A 19,715-nucleotide genomic window follows, 5' to 3' on the forward strand; every position below is an offset into this window, starting at 1 on the left:
TCAGAAAAAAACATTAAATTACTAAATTAAGAAATATAGCATAACTTTAAAGCCTCTGTGCATACACTACATTTTGTACCACAAGTAGAGTGTCACAGTGCAGTGGTGTTAACAAACTTTGAATCACATGACCACAGACAATCATAACCATGATTTTTGACCTTTAAACTTGATTAATACTGATAACAGGGCTAGGTACAATCATGTGGAACTACATTTGATATACCTCTGACATTTCCACTGTCATTTGGTTATTATTCTGTTATTGTTATTTTTCATTTTGTATGCAGTCATTTGAAGCAATTTGAATGATCTAGTGATGGATTCAATCAATGAATCCATTGAAGCCATTTTCAGGCTTTATGATGAGCATGGTAGAGGTGACTACATAGGAGAATGTGTGAGTCAGACTCAACACATGGTACAATGTGCTATGCTGGCAGAAGCTGAAGGCTGCTCTAATGAGGTGAGCACACATTAACTACTTTGGTAAATTGGTTGGTTTTAGTTATACAACTGTGTACAACCTAAGGTAAAGCCAAGAATTCTCCGCGTTGCGGAAATTCCGCGAAAATCACGGAATTCGGAGGTAAAGCGGAAAACGCATTTCTGAGAAAAAATATAAAAAATAAGCAAAAATGACATAGAAAAAGAAAAAAATACAATTGAAAAGAAATAAATAAAATACTAAATGAAATGGGTCTTCAAAATTCATCAAAATAAAGTAAAATCCGTCATAGATTTACCGTACAACGCCTGTCCTACCTCCCATTGCAGCCATGATACCCAATTCTTGTGAAATTTTATTATGTCAGAAATGTGATAAAATTACAAAGCGGAGAAAAGCGGAATTTAGCATTTGTAAAGCAGAAAATTCTTGGCTTTAACCTAAGGCCTATAAAAATTGTTTGATTGATGTAACCCGACCTACCCTAAAATTAGCTTGACCTTTTGTTACAAAAAAAAATATATATAAATAAATACAAAAAAAGTTCCAAGGACTTTATAAAATGCAATTTACAGCTTTAAAAGTTTTAAAAAAAAACCCTAGCTACCTACCCTATGTTACGCCAATCAAACAATTTTTTTAGGTCTAAGTCTGTTACCTGTGTAACTTGGATTTATTTTACATTGGCAATCAGAGTTAATGAACATTAAGTTTAGGTTTACTAAATTAAGGTGAAGTGATGATGCCGCTCAGTTTCAGGTAACCCCATAAACGTTTGGTAAATTATTTGCACTTTCTACAGTAAAAAAGGAACAAATTAGTGAAAAAGATACAAAAGTGTGGTTTGAGAGGCAAAGAGAAGCATCAGCATGATAATACGCAATGCACACCATTGTAACATTTTACCTTTAAAGCCATTTTGACATTGTTGACATAATGTCATATTCAGGCATTTAGAACTCCATGTTAAATGGCCAAAATAGCCAGTGAGGTTTCTTTCACTTTACCTTGTTATTTTGGGTTAAAAAGGACAGAAACCTTTCCTGACAGTTACTACTAATATTATTATTTCAATATTTTAAGCAAAGAATAACAATATTAAAATTGGATGGAAATCATATTTTACCTTTAATTCAAATGCTCTAAAATATATATCATATATGCACCTTTTCTACCTCAAACAGGTCATTTTAGGTGCTCTCTTTCACGACATAGGTCATCTGATTGGTTTAGAACAGAATCTACCTCGTATGGAGACACAAGGCATACAACTAGGCATACAAAATCATGAAGAAATGGGAGCAAAATTCCTTAAAGAACATGGGCTGCCTGAGATCACATGCCAAATGGTCAAAGGTCATGTAGATGCAAAGAGATACCTCGTATATAAGGACCAAGTCTATCATGATGGTAAGTTATGAATAAGTTTGGCAATCACAATTCATTGCAGTATCTATAACAATTGAAGAGTTCAGATGCAAAATGCAATAAACACCATTTTAAAACCTTTTGAGGTATCAAAGGCCACCAACATGTGCCCATTTGTTATACCGACTTGAAAGTGACAGGTTAATTTTTGAAAATATAGACAAAAGTAGCATATATTTTCATAATATTTGATAAAATTTGCCATTATAAATTGTTGAAAATGGATACGCTGCTTTTGTATCTGCACTTTGAAGGTTTTTGCTCCACTGCTCAACAATAACTACTTCATTACTTATTATGTGTATGCAGTGGTGGCGCCCAGTTTGCCCCCCCTCCTACTTTTGAGGCAAAACCCCCAAAATCACGTCAATTTCCACTTTTTGCGGCAATTTTGCGCAAAATTTTCCAATTTTGCCCCCCCTGAAATTCACTTTGCCCCCCAATGCCCCCGAAAAAAATTCCTGGCGCCGCCACTGTGTGTATGTTGGGCTGTTAAGCCCCATTTTCAGCATTACCATTACTCAAAGACCCCATATTTTTTGATAAATCTGTCACTCAAAGACCCTCTATTTCTCATTAGATATGTCACCCAAAGACCAGTTAGTTTTCAACTAGAAGAGCAACTTCCATTCAACAGTGCTTTGATTACTTGTTTTTAAATAACAAAGCTATTTGAAGCAACTTAAAACAGGGGGGAGTAGCCAGCAGTCTTGGTGGGGCAATGCCTTACCAGTTTTGGTGGGGGGGGTGTATAGACGGAAACATTTCCCGCTTGCATAACTTTGGTGGAATATATACATATACATATACCAATGTGCATGTGTATTTTACACTCTTTTGGCCTGTGATCAGGGTGAATTTTGGTGGGAAACAGGAAGCCTTTCCCATTTTCTTTTCCTTCACGGTTTCATTTTTTGCAGGGCCATTGTGGTGCTATTTTAGTTCTCATCTGATAACCCCAAATAAGATCCAAATGTTCATCTCTCACTCAAGTCCCCATATCTGCCAGATTTTTCTCACAGAAAGCCCCTTTGAAAGTCTCTCAAGCCTCCCCATGAGGCCTCATGTTACCAAACAATCTTGCTCCAGTACCAAAAATGTGTATCACAGAGGCTTATAGAGCAGTACATACTATGGGGTGATGCAATTTATGAGGGCTATCACTTTTTGGTTCATACCATCTAAAGTAAACATATCACAGGTCTAATATATTTCTGGGGTTATGAGAAACATATGAGTTTTCTTCACATGCCTAAATCTCAATGTTGGTGGTTTGAAGTGAGGGATTACTGTCAACCAGCACACCCACATTTAAACATTTTTGTTTTGTGGAACTTTTTTTCTGCAGGTCTTTCAGATGCCAGCAAGATGACATTAGTACACCAAGGAGGACCAATGACTCCACAAGAAGCACAAACATTTGAATCCTTACCAGCATTTGAAGGCATCTTAAATATGAGAACTTGGGATGAGAGAGCTAAAGATCCTACTGTGGAAATACAACCATTGGCAAAATACAAGCTGATGTGTAGGAACTTATTAAATCAGTATCACACACAAAATATGTAGAGCATGTAAACATTTTATTCTTTGATTCACAGTGCAAATTATTGTAGTTAATACCACTTTAATTTTCTTAGGGATCAAACCAAAATTTTGATGATATCCTATAAAAGAAAGTACTTTGTTAGAAGGCTTGACCTCATTCCCACTCCAATGTAAGTGTAAAATGTTGACAATTCCATTTCCAACTTTGACCAAGACTTTAACTACAGTTGCAGTTCTTTCCAAACACAATCTGACTTCTTGACCCCCTTCATACTTTATCATCAAACTTTTGTCTTGTTCCCTTAAGGGAAGGGGTATGAACGTTTGGACAGTATTTATTGTGGGACATTAGAGCACATCAGACATATCAAATTGCATTCTGAATACGAAGAATGTCCTTCTGATATCAAATAATTTGGATTTTTGAAATTAGCAATGTAATACACATTTTATGGCAAATCATTAAAATTGATATTTTGATATTTAACAGTACTTGAAGTAAACTTTATAAATCTGATGATTTATACTTAAAATGTTTGTAGGTGGGATGAAAAGCCGACGATCAATTGAAAATTTTGACCTTTCGTATTGAAGATATGATTTTTTTTCCCAAAACACTAAAAAAATTAGGTATTTTTGGGAAAAAAATCCATATCTTCAATATAAAAGGACAAAATTTTCAATTGATTGTCGGCTTTTCCTCCCAGCTACATACACTTTAAGAATATATCATTAGATTTATAAAATTTATTTCGAGGACTGTTATATATCAAAATTTGAAAAATATCAAATTTTAATAATTTGTCATAAAATTTGTATTATATCGTGAATTTCAAAAATGAAAATTATTTGATATCAGAAAGACATGCTTCAGTATTCAGAATGCAATTCGACACGCCTGAGGTGCTCTCATGTCCCACAAAAAATACTGTCGAAACGCCTCATAAACGCTCATTCTAGATCCCTTAAGGATACAGAAAAACAAACCTGACCTGAAAAAACACAAGCGAAGTGTGTGCAAAAAAAAAAAAAAAAAGAAAGAAAGAAAGAAAAAAGCAATTTTGTTGGTTAAGGTCATTTTGTTGACAATTGAAAAAAACCCAATCAACCTTGACTGTTTGAAAGGTCCACACACAACAGGGTTTTTTTTGTCTCATATTGTAATTTCTGACAAATTAGTAATTTCTGTATAAATGAAAGATACATTTGATTCTGGGGAAAAAAAGTTAACTAGTCCTGCAGAAGGTTTTGGTTATTTTGTATGACATTAATTTTAAATAATGAAGAAGGATATGGCCTATATGCTTCACCCTAGCAGGGGTAAGACAATGAGAGACACAATTAATATATGCGAGGATCGGAAATGAACATTGCAAGCCCGAGAAATTATGATTTAAATGATGTGTTTGGGGCTCGAGCAAACTGACATATGAACATTTGAGAAAGAAAAAATCAGAACTCAGTGGGGATTGAACCCCGGTCGCTGGATTACTGGTCCAGAGTCTTAACCATTGCACTACCTGAGTTCACAGTTGGTACTCAGACAATTTCAACCAAAGTCCCCATGATAACTCTCTCATTGTGTCTAAGCAGCCAAATATAACATTAAATAATGAAGGAGGCAGCCAATATGCTTCACCCTCACCACTTTGTCATATGTAGGCCTATATATGAAGACAATAAAAACCAAGTAAATTCAGCACACAATTCTGAAGTAATAAGTTACCTCTGTATATGATTATATTATGTTATATAATCCACATCACTCTTTACCATTGACAATGAATTTAAACATGCCAAACTTAAAAAATATTTTTACTAGACACTCATAGGCAGTTAATATTTATATACTATACTTGCAATAGCAATCAACCAACCATAAATTTAAGTTGTAAGTTTTCTGTTTTACAGAATATAGAAAAAAATCACAGAATTGGAGTAGAAATCAGAAAAAATGAAAATTTTGCAAAATTAAGTTTATTTCCACCTAAAATATTGGATACACATTCAGCAAAAGGCATCTTCAAGTTCAAAAACACAGAATTTGACATTTAGAAAAGTGAAACTTAAATATCAAAGTAATCATACAATCTAACATGCAGAGGATTTGAAGGTTGCAAGTGCGTGGGCTTGACATATATAGTGGGTGAGTTTATTACACAGAACTGGGCAAACAGCAAAAATGCCTGTTACCCTCAAATTTAATGAAACAAAGCTCAATCCAAATTTTTCATTTAGTACAAACTGGCAATAAAAGTTAAATTTCACTATTTGGCCAAATTTATGAATTACGGGCCAAAAACATCATTTCTAGGGTGATGCTGTGACAATCAAGTGTAAAGACTTGTACAAAGTTTCATTCTTACAACCAATCATTTAATTAAAGTAACACAAAAACATGAAAATTAGAGCACCATTTCGGCATATACTCACATTCCAAGTCTTTTTTGTGACTCAATTGTCAGAAAATGTGCCGAAAATGCATGTTTTCGGCTCATTTTTCCTTTTTGTTCCTCTCCAGTTAGTGCTAAAAGAATTTTTAGGATTGAGTTATAAATGTTTCATTAGGCAGAACAAAAAATGAGTGCTGTATTTTTCTGGAATGGGGAGTAGTCAATGGCAGAATGAGTATCTGAGAAGCAACAAAAACTATCAAAGTCCACATTCATTGATTTACTGTATAACATATTTTGTCACACTATTCCACAAATTTGATTCATTAGCACAAAAAGGTCAGTGTGATAAAATTCCTCAGGCTGTATTTGGCATAAATAATGTTAACTTATGGAACCATCCCATAAGCTTGGTTTTTGAAATTGACTACCTTGCTTGGGAAAGAATAAAGTAGACTCATAATTTTAGTCAAACTTCATGTTAAATGTTACATTCTGACCATATTACATTGGCCTATACCAGTTGAAATACATACACCCATATGGAAAACATAACCTTAATCTCCTACACAGGGCATGTAGATTTCAAATGGAGTCACCTATGTGGGTAACCCCATTTAAAATTCACACCTGTGTGGGAGATTAAAGTCATGCCTTCCATGGTAAAAACTTTAAACGAAAAATAGCCCACTGATTTCAAGTTTGCTTTTTGCATGGTTAATTAACACATTGTATGATGAATTTCAAGGTGTTCTAAAAGGTCAAATCACTGAATGGAACTTTCATTCATTGAGTTCCACTTAAAACTGAGGCTAAACTTGATACACAAACTTAATGAAGACAAATCAAGCGATAAAAAAGATGTGTCCACAGGACAATATGTATGATTCATTATCAAAACTCTTCATATTTGCAATTAAAATCTATGTATTTTGTACAATATTCCTTTTTATCTGACATACATTTCTCAATACATTTTATTTATACACAAAGCTACTTTGAAATGCTGGTGTATTTTTCCCAATTAACTGAAACATATTGATGAGAAAGGAAACACCTGTACAGTTCAACCTCTTTTATCCAGCCTTGATGGGACCAGGCACGGTCCGGATAAGTAAAAAATCAAGATAAGTGAATCTTATGGCCAATAAATGAAAAATATGGGGTAATAAAAACACTGACATATGGTATTTGAGTGCTGTATGCAACATCGGTATGTCATTCTAAATGCCTCAGAGCATGAAACTAAAGTGTCAAAGCATTCAAAACATGTTTTCCTATAATGCTCACAGATATTCCAATAGCAAAGACGTCTGGATAAAAGGGTTGGACTGTATTTGTCTCTGAAGAGAGACACCAAGTAAAAGTGAAATGTACAAAAATTATTGATATTCATCTTGTAACACATATTACAATGGAGAGTTTGAAGAAAGTGTGTCAATAACAACTCCCTCAATATCCCTTTTAAAAGGGATCTTGATTTTCTCATATTGAAGAATGATTCAAGTTAATGCATGATACACAAAATATCTTATATTAACTATTCCCATTATTATGTTGATTGTGTCCCAAAGGTTATCACTGGTGCAAAGGTTTAAGTTCAAAATGAAAATTTAAATTAAATTATTGCACACATAAATTATGCATAATCAATGAGACATCTGGACAAGATGCCATACATAACCATTTTCTCAGTGGAGTACTTACTAGCTTTTTTTAGTACAGATATATGATATATCTGAGCATCAGTTAGTGTCTTCCAATGTATGTTTAATTCTAAGTACCATATTAGCTGTCTCCACAGCAATGCATAGAGCATTTCTCTTGATTGAGAAACAGTCCAAGACAACAGTCTTCTTACTTGCCTGCCTGTCCGAGTCTGTACCAATGTTATTGCTTTCAATTCTATTTGCCTCAAATAGAGAGGTGACTGGTGAAGATGACTCATCTATATTCCCTACCTTTTCTATTGGTAACTCACAATATTCAGATCTCCTTGTCATGTGATTTTGGGGTTCGTCTGAGGTATGGAAAGTAGTTATACCGCATGCGCAAATGTTATGAACATTCAACCAATCAGAGTCTTGGGATAACCCAGGTGGGATGGAGTATCTATGGTGATTGGTGGGATCTGTGACATGGCTTCCTCTATCATGCTCTAGCGACATGGCAACAGCTTCAAAACAAGAGGCAAAATTGTTGGCGACAGTGAGGTATTGGGCACGAGTACATCTTAGTTCTTCAAGACAAGATTCATCAGTGGAAGATATCTGTGAATGAAAACATTAAAATAACTTACAATTTTATTTAAGTAACACACCGAAAGTTTGGGGCAGCCGGGGTTATAAAAGCCTCGGTCAAATTTGTTTCTTGTATACTCGCATATACTCGTAAACATTGATGCCTTTCTCCCCTTCAGTTTCATTCATTCATTCATTCATATTTTATTTTGCCAATCACCAATCAATAATACAATGTACAAATGTAATTCAATAATGATAAGCAGAAGCAATAATAGTGATAATGATAATAAAATCATGGTAATAAATAACTAATATAATAACAATAGTAACATTGAATCAACCTGAAAAATAGGGTTAAATCAGGTGATTGACAAGGACCCTGCTAAACGCGGAGCGTGGGGGTGCAGGGCCCTCTTAAATAGTTACCAAACAGACAGACATACAGACAGACAGACAAACACAAAACAGATGATCCGATTTAACACGAGGATGATAGTTAAGATAGAAGGAATGAAGTTGAAGTAAAACTATGGCTCCTGAAGACTAAGGATGAGAGGGTGTGAGCAAGTACTTACTAAAAAAATGGATTGAACTAAAGTACAAAAGAAGAACGAAATGTATCGTGAAGGTATTAGATGCCCTCTGTGTAACCACAAATGATATATTTCTTAAAGTTGGGTTTTTGTTACAGATAGGGAGGAAGGGGTAAATTTCATTGCTTTCTTGAAATGTGCCTGCTTTGAGAACACTTTTTATTGCCACTTTATGAGCAATATGCATTATGCATCTGTATTTGAATCTTCCTCAATTCTCAATTCATCGGCTAAAATTGTCAGGGATCATGGTACAGTAATTTTCTATTCCATTTTCTAGATCTTATCACAGAAATCAACAATTTCTGAATACATTTTTAAAAAAATACCAGTTTTCCCCCTTTTCCTCATCTTGGTGAATGGTGATGGAATCAAACAGTAAGGAACAGTTTCAGGAGGTATAATAATAATTTCAGCACAAAAAGCTATCTCTACTAGAAAAAGAAGTATGTTATGCAATAACTTACATATTTGTTGAGATTGCTGGCTATATAGGTCTCTGTACAGCCTGCTCCTGGCAATACCATAGGATTAGACAAGATAAGGCCCAATGTCTGGTTGGCTACATTGCACACATTCTGTAAACAGTCAATCAGAATTATTATATTCAAAGACAAGAAGGACCAGGAATGAAGCATTTCATTAGGTTTTACAAAGTGATGCATGCTAGATGCCAAAGTAAGTTTCATCTTATATAATATTCCCATTCATGTCGTATTTTCGCTCCTTTCAAGATTCAGTACCCCGCACATAAGTCTTAAGAGGTTGTATTTTGTGAGTACACCCGAGATGTTGTCATTTGACATCACACTGATTTGCAATGCGCAGTACCGATGTTTGATAAACGATGTGCGCATTGGCGCAGATCGGCATGATGTCATATGATGACATCTCAGATGTACTCGCAAAGGCTTATGGGATTTACTGAAAAGGTAATTCCAAAATCTCACCTTCAATTCTTCCAAGACAGCCCCAGTCCTACTACATAAAGCCATTGTGCATATTGGCTGGCTGTGATTTAGTAGGTGTACATAGCTCTTATTATACATGTCAATCATGTTGGCACTAGTGAGATATCCATATGTGTCTCCCAAGAGATCTGGGTTGAATGTACTTATTATCTGGGCACCTGTGAGTGACAGAAATGAACGATGTTATCTTGCATTATAGGTAAGTCATTCATGTCAAAAACAAAAGACCAACATACTTAGTCACACATCCAAAAAACAATACAGACTTCCCATCGCATACACATCAAGTTTATACAAGTAGTAATGTACCATTCAAATTTATGCTTTACTATTTGTTTGTTTGTTTGTTTGTTTATCTATCCATAAGGTCCATGAAAAATTCACACACAAGACCCATGCAAAATGAATGAGCCGTGCAAAGGTCAAAAGTTTTTTGTTGGATGCAAATATTTTACTATACTCTACTTGATGGACATACTTCTGTGACATTTCACTTATTTATACTGATGGGGAAAATAGTAGGTTAAATGGTACACAAATCTTTTCAGTTGGCCTACAAAAAGCATAGAAACAACTGTTTGAAATAACTTATAAAGACAGCACAACACAATAATACATAAACATACCGGTAACTTTGTGAACAGCATCAATATGCATTCTAGATAATCTATCCAGTGTCCACACTCCACTCTCCTTGAAGAACTTCTTCACAGTTGGGTGAATAACCTTCTGGCATGCCACCAGACCTACTTCATCAGCCACAAGTCTTTCTGCCATCCTCATCATCTCAGAAACCACTACATCCTCAGCACTCACATCCGACATGAACTCGTAGTCCACATCCACAAAATTCTGGGAATCTCCTGCCATCGATATGTCATATAGCGCCACTCGAATTTGACCTTGCTGTGGCCCTGATTGCACCTGTGGCATTGTGACTGTCTTGGATAAAACAGTCATAAATTTGGTTGCTTCTAATAGCACACCATCAAGTACTCTAGACTGATGAGCAGGAAATCCTTCCACTGATAGTTGTTCAATATGGGACATTGACATAGTGTTTGATGAGTCAATGCTTGGCACCGCCTTCAAGAAAGCTTCTAGGACTAAAGCACTTATGTAATCTAGTTCTTTATGAGTCAAATTACACAGAGGTTTAGTCTCAATCACAGAACGTACAATACAAATCATAGTTTTCATATCAGCAATATCAACAGGGATTTTGATTGAGTCTAACAGCTGAAGACATTTCTGAGCTAAGTGTTCATTGATGGTGCAGCAAAGTACAGGATGAAGACCCGTACCAATACATGTGTCTACTAGACTAGACATCAGTAATCCGCAATACAAACCACCATCACCAAACCTTGATAAATGTCCTTGTATAGCAGCCACCATTAATTTCAGCACAGGCTTCGACACTGTCAAATTCTGCAGCAGTTGACTGGAAGCTGAAGTTGTTGTCATGTACCCTCCACTGTTATTTTGGATCATTTTTGCATGACCCATTGGGCCATAGCAAGATTGAAGGATCTGCTTGAAGGTTGATATAGCTAATAGAACTTGTTGGCTCTTCAATGTGTAAGTCTTAATGTTGGCTTGCTGATTGGGTAAAGATCGGTGACCTAGACCAGGAGATGATGCACACATCTGAAAACAACAAGAACTGATACTTTAGATCTGTGTGTGTGGGATGTTGGGGGGGGGTGTAGAGATGCCTGGGGGCACTTAATACAGTTATGCTCCCCTGTAAGACCCATTTTTGGACCGTACAGTTCCGAAAGACCCCTGAATTTTACCAAACAGACTGCTCTAAAAGACCCCAAATTGCTCCTTCCTCTAATTTCTGTTTTTAAGGCAATTTTCAACCAGAAAGCCAAGAAAGACTCTTGATTTTGACAGTTCACATCCCTCGAAGAACCACCAGTTTCAGTGGAACATATCCACTAAAAACCCTGATGATATGCCCGACCTCGGGTGTGTATGTGTCTATATTTTCTTCCCCTATTTCCTTCCTTCCTCTCTTTGTCTACATGTACTCTATTTCTTCACACATCCAGTAATGAGCTGTGGATGAGGAGTGCTATTAGGTTGTCACAAGCAGATTAGTTGCAGCCTACATATCAAGTGGAATTTTGACTCACTTGTGTATGGTCTGAATAGCACCAACCTCTGTAAACCTTGGTACTGTAATGTAATTAACCTATCTCCCCTATAATCAACATACAATGTAAATGAAAGGAAAGAGCAACACACTGTTCTTGCCTTATCTCATGAAATTATTACTAGACATTTTACTTTGCTGCTAGTTCATACTTAAAAAATAACCAGAAAAAAGAACTGAAAAAAGCACTAAAAACTATATACATACCTTGATTATTAGTTACTTATTCCTTCAACTGTCTAGCCTCTTGCTCTTGAAGACGTCTCACTCTCAAAGCTTTAGCAGCTTTATGATGAATCACTTTGTTAGAAGTGAATATGAACGCATGCACTGAAACAAAGGCTATGCCTACTGTCAAAAGTTTGTGTCTGGATATCCACTTAAGCACTGCCATAGGGAAGGTTGGTTGATCAATGTATATATTTGTCTGTAAAATAATATTGTAATAATAATGTAATTATCATAGAACTAACATTATTACCAACAGCACCTATGACATCAAGTAATTTTTGTTAAGTCAACATTGTCCTTGTATGGACTGGTCATACAAAATGTATTTAATTCGCAAACAGAACATACATGTACATACTATACTTGAAAGCAACAAGTGTATCACACAAGTGTATGATGTTGTAAACTATGTACACCTCCAAAATATTTTTAAATCTGACGCTACCATAGTATTGCTCAACTTGTTTTTATTCTAAAAATGTATAGTTCTGAAACGGTATTGGTAAATCAAGCCAAAACATAATATTATTCTTAGGTAATTCCCATTTCATTTTCCTACCCAAATCGCGTAGTACCCTTTAAATTTCATTCCTGCATGATGTCCTTATGGGCGCGCCGTACGTATTCAATCAATTATCTCCGTCAGCAATCAGCGTGCCGTTCGTGTTCAATCAATTATCTCCGCCAGCAATCAGCGTGCCGTTCGTGTTCAATCAATTATCTCTGTCAGCCAATTAGCGTGTAACGTATTCAATCAATTAACCGCTCAGCCAATTAGCGCGCGTGACGTATCCAATCAATTAACCGTTCAGCCAATTAGAGCGTCCGACATGCTAGCCGGCTGGGCGACCTCGTGTCATTCTCATCCTTGCTGTCAGGTGAATATATACAGCTTTTCTTTGTCGTATTTTTAAAATTATTATTTTCAGAGCATTATTATGTTTTCGGAATTAAAGCGTTCCAAATTAAGTTAGGATATTGTGTATAGAACGCGTGGAGGTGGTTTTGAGATCGTGAAATCAATTTTTTTTAATGTGTTTTGGACGATTTTCTTCATACGTAAGTTGGGTGATTTGGCTATGTTGTTTCGCACGTGTAAGCGGTGTGCATAGCGCTGCATCCAAATTTCTTGTCGTCATGGTTTCAAATGCACCTCCAAATTCATGATTTCTCATTCTAGTATTTTATCATCATAGGTCCTAAACCAGACAGCATACCTTTGCCCTTGCTATGGTGTGCAATTCAGCTTTCTAGGTAAAGTGGGAAGTGAGAAAGAGCTGAATTAGTTTGGTGTTGTGTATTATTTTATATTTGTAATTAAATATGGGTTCCATCATTGTGTGGGTGCTTACGTGCGAAGGTGATGGATGACCTTTCTTCGAGGTCATAGGTGCGTGTACAGCACGGGTACATTACTGGGAGTGCATATACAATGTACATGTGCTAATTGCATCAATACGGGGGGTTCCCCGTTCTATATTTTCGCATCTTAGATTTAATTAATTATTTTAGACTTGGTATGTTGTGCATAATTATTAGTGATCATTATATTTTCGCTGTGTATTATTTTCGTTTGGAAAATAATATTCACACTCTCTTTCTCACATTTCACAAATTATTATGTGTTGCAATGTTGCCTGACCTTTGACATTATTCACGATTATTATCCAATATGCAATAGGCCTCAACCAAAAGTAGTCTTGTAAACTTAAATTACAAATTGTTTCAAATCATAGAGGCTTTAACATTTAGATCATAGTATTTATGTACAAGTCACACCCAAATGCTAGAATAGTTAGGTTTGTATTATGAGATTGTCATGTACAGGGCCTATAATCTTATTTAGGCCTATGTGTTGTGTGAAAAAGTATTTAAATATTCATATATCTTTTTATGTGAAGGTTTAGCGTTCACGGAATTACGTGGTAAGTGATGGGCAGTATTTATTATTTATTTTTATTGATTCCAACGGACTCTGTGCATATGTTTGCTCTTTGTAGGATATACTTAGGCCTACAGGCCTGAGTGGATTATCAACTAAGATGGAGAGTAGGGATTAACGCCGCCCTGTGAGTTACCCGGGTTAATCCTGAGTGGATTATCAACTAAGATGGAGAGTAGGGATTAACGCCGCCCTGTGAGTTACCCGGGTTAATCCTGAGTGGATTATCAACTAAGATGGAGAGTAGGGATTAACGCCCGCCCTGTGAGTTACCCGGGGTTAATCCTGAGTGGATTATCAACTAAGATGGAGAGTAGGGATTAACGCCGGCCCTGTGAGTTACCCGGGGTTAATCCTGAGTGGATTATCAACTAAGATGGAGAGTAGGGATTAACGCCGGCCCTGTGAGTTACCCGGGTTAATCCTGAGTGGATTATCAACTAAGATGGAGAGTAGGGATTAACGCCGGCCCTGTGAGTTACCCGGGGTTAATCCTGAGTGGATTATCAACTAAGATGGAGAGTAGGGATTAACGCCGGCCCTGTAAGTTACCCGGGGTTAATCCTGAGTGGATTATCAACTAAGATGGAGAGTAGGGATTAACGCCGGCCCTGTGAGTTACCCGGGTTAATCCTGAGTGGATTATCAACTAATATGGAGAGTAGGGATTAACGCCGGCCCTGCGAGAACCCGGGGTTAATCCTGAGAGGATTATCGACTGCTCTGGAGAAGTAGGGATTGACGCCGGCCCTGTGAGTTACCCGGGGTTAATCCTGAGTGGAGTATCAAATAAATGGAGTAGTATTCCTTAGAGTTACGTCAACTAAGTCTGAGGAGTATTGTGGCTTTTGAGAGGATATCATTTTGGTGAGTTTTATATTGTATAAACAAGAGAGGATTTTATTTGGGGAGTCATGTTTATTTTTATTATGTGCGTGATTAGTGCACATGCTGTTGGAATCATATTGTTTTATTATGTGTATATAGATTTTATGATGATATTTTACCAATGCATGCTTGCATGTGTTCGTAAGTGTCATTACTATTAGCATGCGCTGAGCGGGGCTACTATGCCCAATTTTTCATTTAGTACCAAAATAACTTCGACTTTTGTAGGCCTTTCATGTTAAATTGTATTAACACATTTTCCCTATTGATTCTCATCCTTGCTGTCAGCTGTGTGGTACTGCAGGGGTAGTGTGGGAGTAGGAAGCTAAAGTATAGGATGGGTGTGACTAAGTCTTGTATGCTGTAGTTTGGAGTAATAAAATATTGTTGTGGATAACTAAGAGAACTACTACGTGATATTATTTGGATGCATTTCTGCTTGTAAGAGATACTCTAACAGTGGGGTTCTGCCCCACGACTTACCCACGCCTCAAGCAAAACCTTTCGTGTTCCCATTTTGGGAACTGGTGTCAACCCGGCCACCTGACTTTCACATTCAACATTACTGAGCTAATCAGGTTTACATTAAAAACACATTGAGACATTTCTCGTGCTTTTCTCTCGGCAATCGGCCGTCCCGCCACAGTTCTATATACTTTGGACTTTAATTTCAGAGATAATGCATGAATGAAGTCGGAAAAGTTCTCTTCCAATACTCCTCCCTTAATATCACATATTAAAGTTCTACACACTACAAGGTATGACTTCGACAGACATTAACAGACATGTCACATTCCTGGACATATAATCTCAAGTTTATCTGACTACCTTAGTTTAGCTTCAAATGAAATTGTCCTTTTACTGCTTTACTTACCAAGGCAGTTCTGTTATAGCATCCGATTTGTTTACTTTCTGGAATCCTGTTTACCAGTACCCGGCTGAGAATCAGTAAATACTGGCATAAAACTTGGATCCTGAGTTAGCTTCTGGTGGTAATTAGGAGGAGCTGCAAATGCGCCTGACTTCTGCATGTAATACCAACCCAAATGAATGAGTCCAAGACCTAAGGCAGCAACAAGGAAAACACGGTTTGGGTTACCACGGCGAGGACCATCCAATTTGACTTTTGGTTGAAGAGATGTTTTTGGGTTGGATGGATTAGACATGGTAGAATACTAAATGAAGCAGTGAATACCAACTCATTTAGATGTTACTTCAGCTCTTGGGTGTCCTAAAACAAAGACACAAAAACAATATCACATATTAGTTTTATTACAATACATTGTACATAGATTAAAGGTGGATGGTCTGATTTTATTGTGGAATGTTTCTCACCTTACATGAGTCCAATACCAAAACATTTTAGTTTTGGAATTGTATCATATCAATGGATTGGAAGCAAAAATATTTGCATCATTATGAAAATGTCAACTGACCTGACACACAATGAAAATGTAATTTGATATCTGAAAAAGTCATGCAGAAAAGAATGAACTCAAGCGTACTTATAATATAATAGAATATCGATCCACATGCACAAAACAATGAAACTTGGTGTAGCTCTTGATTCATTCTATGAGGGCATGGGGGTGTGTGGGAGGGGGTGGGCGATGGGGTATTTTTTAAAGGCAATTTTCATATGGGATTTTCTCCTGGATTTTCTAAATTGATTGGGTGCACTTCCCCCATTTTCCATTATGCTATGCCACTATGTCTGGAAAATGTGTTGATTTTAAATTATCCTTGATATCTTTGGTGAAATAAATTACCCAAATTACTTCAATTTCTATAACCCTGATTACACAATAATATACATCAATAACTACAACCAATATTTGTCAATCAAATTTGGGGAAAAAAGAAAGAAAGAAAACAAGAAAGGACAAAAAGAAAAGGAGAAAGAAAAGAGAATTTAAGGCAAAAAGCAAAAATGAGAAAAAATTTCTTTTCTTACCATTTATGTTACTCAAGAACTCAAGCTTCGAATTTGTACACGATAGAACATGCATTCAATGCTGTCGTTTTTCGGTCAATATTTTGCAAGGGTGTTATTTATTATATTAATGTTAAAATTTGTATGAAAGTTATTTTGATGAGTCAACTGTATCTTTTGAGTAAAGGTTGCATTTTGAACAGTTTTGTGCCTATTTTTGCATTTTTCTCAAAAATTATAGCACATTTGTGACAAGTAAGATATGTATATTATAGGGGCAAGGACTACAACTACTGTACTGAAAATTCAGTAACTCAGAGCAAGTAGTTATTGATGTATTGATCAAATATTGGTTCCCTCATTTTTGACTGTAACTCCACAACTGTTGTCTGTGCTGAAATAAAATTTCCAAGAAAAATAAATTGTTTGTTTGCCCTTTCAATTTCATGAACAAAATCAGGAGGGTCAGTAGGTTGATTTCTTTAAAAATCTTTTTTTGTGTGTGATGTAAACAGCGCATGTTAAAGTCCCACATTTGTTTCAAAATCAAAACAGAAACAAAGAAAAATAAGAACAGTCATGGAAATATAATCATGAGGTATCATTTGCCAAAGTCTAGGTTTCAAAAAGCTTAAAAATATCTTAAGTATAATTTTTTTTAAATAAAATAAAATAAAAATGCGCCCCAAGATTTTAGTGATTTTATGGGAATTATGGTTGGTCGGGAAAGGGCAAACAAACAATTTTTTTTTCTTGGCCTAAGCTAGACTCGCTTGCCAGTCTCGTGTACGCCGTTTGTACACTGAGACTGGCTTATGTATGCCATTTTGTGTGTCAATGGGACACACTTAACGCTTTTATAGCTCAAACATTTCAACAATGTTTTTTGCAATTCAGTCAATTTATATGAAATTGGTACTCACATATCTGATCTCCAAATCATAGTTATCTTATTCAATGTATCCAAGTAAATTAAACTTGGAATTTCTGATACTTATAATTTCCAAGCCGTCGACCCCCCTACGTCCGACGAGCGTGATCGGTGGTGAAACAATGCAAGTCACGAGATGACCCACCTCATTTAGAGCCGGTTTCTGTCGTCAAGTCGTGTTCGCGATACAGCCACGTTGCACAAGTGAGGTCGAGACTAATTGGTGATGTCGATAACAACGAGTAAACAAAATGGCTGGGAGAACTGAGAAAGTCATGTTTTTTTTTAAATGTTTCATTGTGACGATCAGAAACCTCAACTTTTTTGACCGCGCTTGATATGCTAACGATATACAGGTACATTGAAGGATATAAGTTGAATGGTAAATAACCCAAATATTGCAAGAAATCTACTCGCTAGAATCCTAGCGAGCCAGCAAAAAAATGTCCGTCCATGCGAATGTAATATTGACAACACAAAATCCCCACTAGCTAAGCTTTTAATATACGTGGTCTTCATTGGTACACATTTTTATGGTTGTCCCTCGGACAACTGCCGTCAGCATTTTGGGTTGTCCGACGTTCATTTTGGTTGTCCGGGGCGAACAGACAACCAAAATTTCGAACGCTGGTTATGACTTATGTCATGAAATGTAATGGTTAAATATGTATATAAAAATTATAGTAAGCTTAAAATTATCTCAAATTTGAAGGGCAAGGTCTATAATTCGATAAGTAACCACCTGCTTCCCTTCATATCAAAAATTTCAATAAATTTACACTTCGTAGGCCGCTATTTTAGTAAGAAACAAGATATAAAGTTCACCTTTTCTGCCTCAGCTCCTGCACATTTTACTGCAAGCTCGTCATACAGCTAATCGAAACTCGTGGTCAAATTACATATTCAGCCTCATTCCTAGTGTAGTTCAGTCACAGTTCACAGTCGTATGTATCTCTTTACATCGTCCGTCTGGGCAGTACAAAAATACCTTTTTATTGAACTATTTTTGTATCCTCGTTCGTGAAAATGTGTAGAAATAGATTTTATTTTCAGCGCTGCTCGCATGTCAGTTAAAATTGTTACAAATATTCAGTTTTTGGCTCATAAAATGTCCCATATTCTTCATTATACTGAGAATTAAATCACGTTATTTAACTCTCTCCGTACGATTAGAATCGCAGGCGAAGGCGACAGCCAGGTATGTTTTCTTTGTCAGGCATATGTCAATGAACCAGGTGCAGAATTTGGAACCGTATCATCCCCATTACTGCAGTACAGTATTTACATCTTGATGTGGTAGCTGCACAAATCGCCCCAGTAGTGGCTGTTGACGTGCAGTTCCGCACCATGCATTACTTGGTGTTACTGGTGGCGTCCTGCAGCATAGTCTTGAAGCACTGAACTGAAGCTGCTGTTTTTGTCTCAGGGGGGAGAGAGTTCCATTGAGGGATGGTGCAAGGATAAAGAGATCTTCTGTAACAGTCTTTGTTGGATTGGGGGATATTGTAATTCAAATTATGTGATGAACGGGTACATATAGTACTGGTAGGGAAATTGCCGACCTGGAGATGGCTGATATTGCTTGGGATGAGTCCATGAGTTTCCTTGAAGATGGTGATGAGTTTAGCATGAGTTCTCTGAGTTTCCAGGGTGTCCCACCCAAGTTCTTGAAGCATGTTTGTAACACTACTTGTGCGTCCATAATCACTTTTTACAAATCTCGCAGCACGCCTTTGATAAGTAAATGCATGTATCTGTATCTGTTGCGTCACGTACAATCACCATCTCTGGTTGTCGCATACGTTGGGGGGGGGTTAGTTCACCACGTAAACTTGTATGGCTCAAAATTCGGACCGCTCGCCATTAAGTTTACTGCTTTCTGTGTTTTGAAATTTATTGACGTTTTAATGATCCCCGATTTCCTGTCGATTATTTTAGCTGTGTCACATCACGTGCATGACGCTAGTGGGTACCAGCCAAACTTCAGAAGAAAAAAATCACG

General features: G+C 36.6%; 2 protein-coding genes across 2 annotated transcripts; one reads left to right on the top strand and one right to left on the bottom strand.

Moving 5' to 3' along the window:
• The first annotated feature begins 205 nt into the window (after window positions 1-205).
• On the top strand, window positions 206-3,696 carry LOC140152598 (2-amino-1-hydroxyethylphosphonate dioxygenase (glycine-forming)-like). Its single transcript, XM_072175005.1, has 3 exons — window positions 206-466; window positions 1,633-1,858; window positions 3,225-3,696. Exons 1-3 carry the CDS (start codon window positions 320-322, stop codon window positions 3,443-3,445), a joined length of 594 nt encoding a protein of 197 aa, XP_072031106.1. The 5' UTR covers window positions 206-319; the 3' UTR covers window positions 3,446-3,696.
• A 3,858-nt stretch (window positions 3,697-7,554) lies between these two features.
• LOC140152600 (molecular chaperone MKKS-like) lies at window positions 7,555-18,641 on the bottom strand. The gene is made up of 7 exons (XM_072175006.1): window positions 18,539-18,641; window positions 15,724-16,080; window positions 11,996-12,215; window positions 10,251-11,274; window positions 9,604-9,782; window positions 9,121-9,231; window positions 7,555-8,087 (listed from the first exon to the last, which is right to left on the bottom strand). The coding sequence occupies exons 4-7, from the start codon at window positions 11,272-11,274 to the stop codon at window positions 7,563-7,565; spliced, it is 1,839 nt and encodes a 612-aa protein (XP_072031107.1). The 5' UTR covers window positions 11,996-12,215; window positions 15,724-16,080; window positions 18,539-18,641; the 3' UTR covers window positions 7,555-7,562.
• Between the last annotated feature and the right edge of the window lie 1,074 nt (window positions 18,642-19,715).

Source organism: Amphiura filiformis, chromosome 5, assembly GCF_039555335.1.
Source record: "Amphiura filiformis chromosome 5, Afil_fr2py, whole genome shotgun sequence".
NCBI lineage: Eukaryota > Metazoa > Echinodermata > Ophiuroidea > Amphilepidida > Amphiuridae > Amphiura > Amphiura filiformis.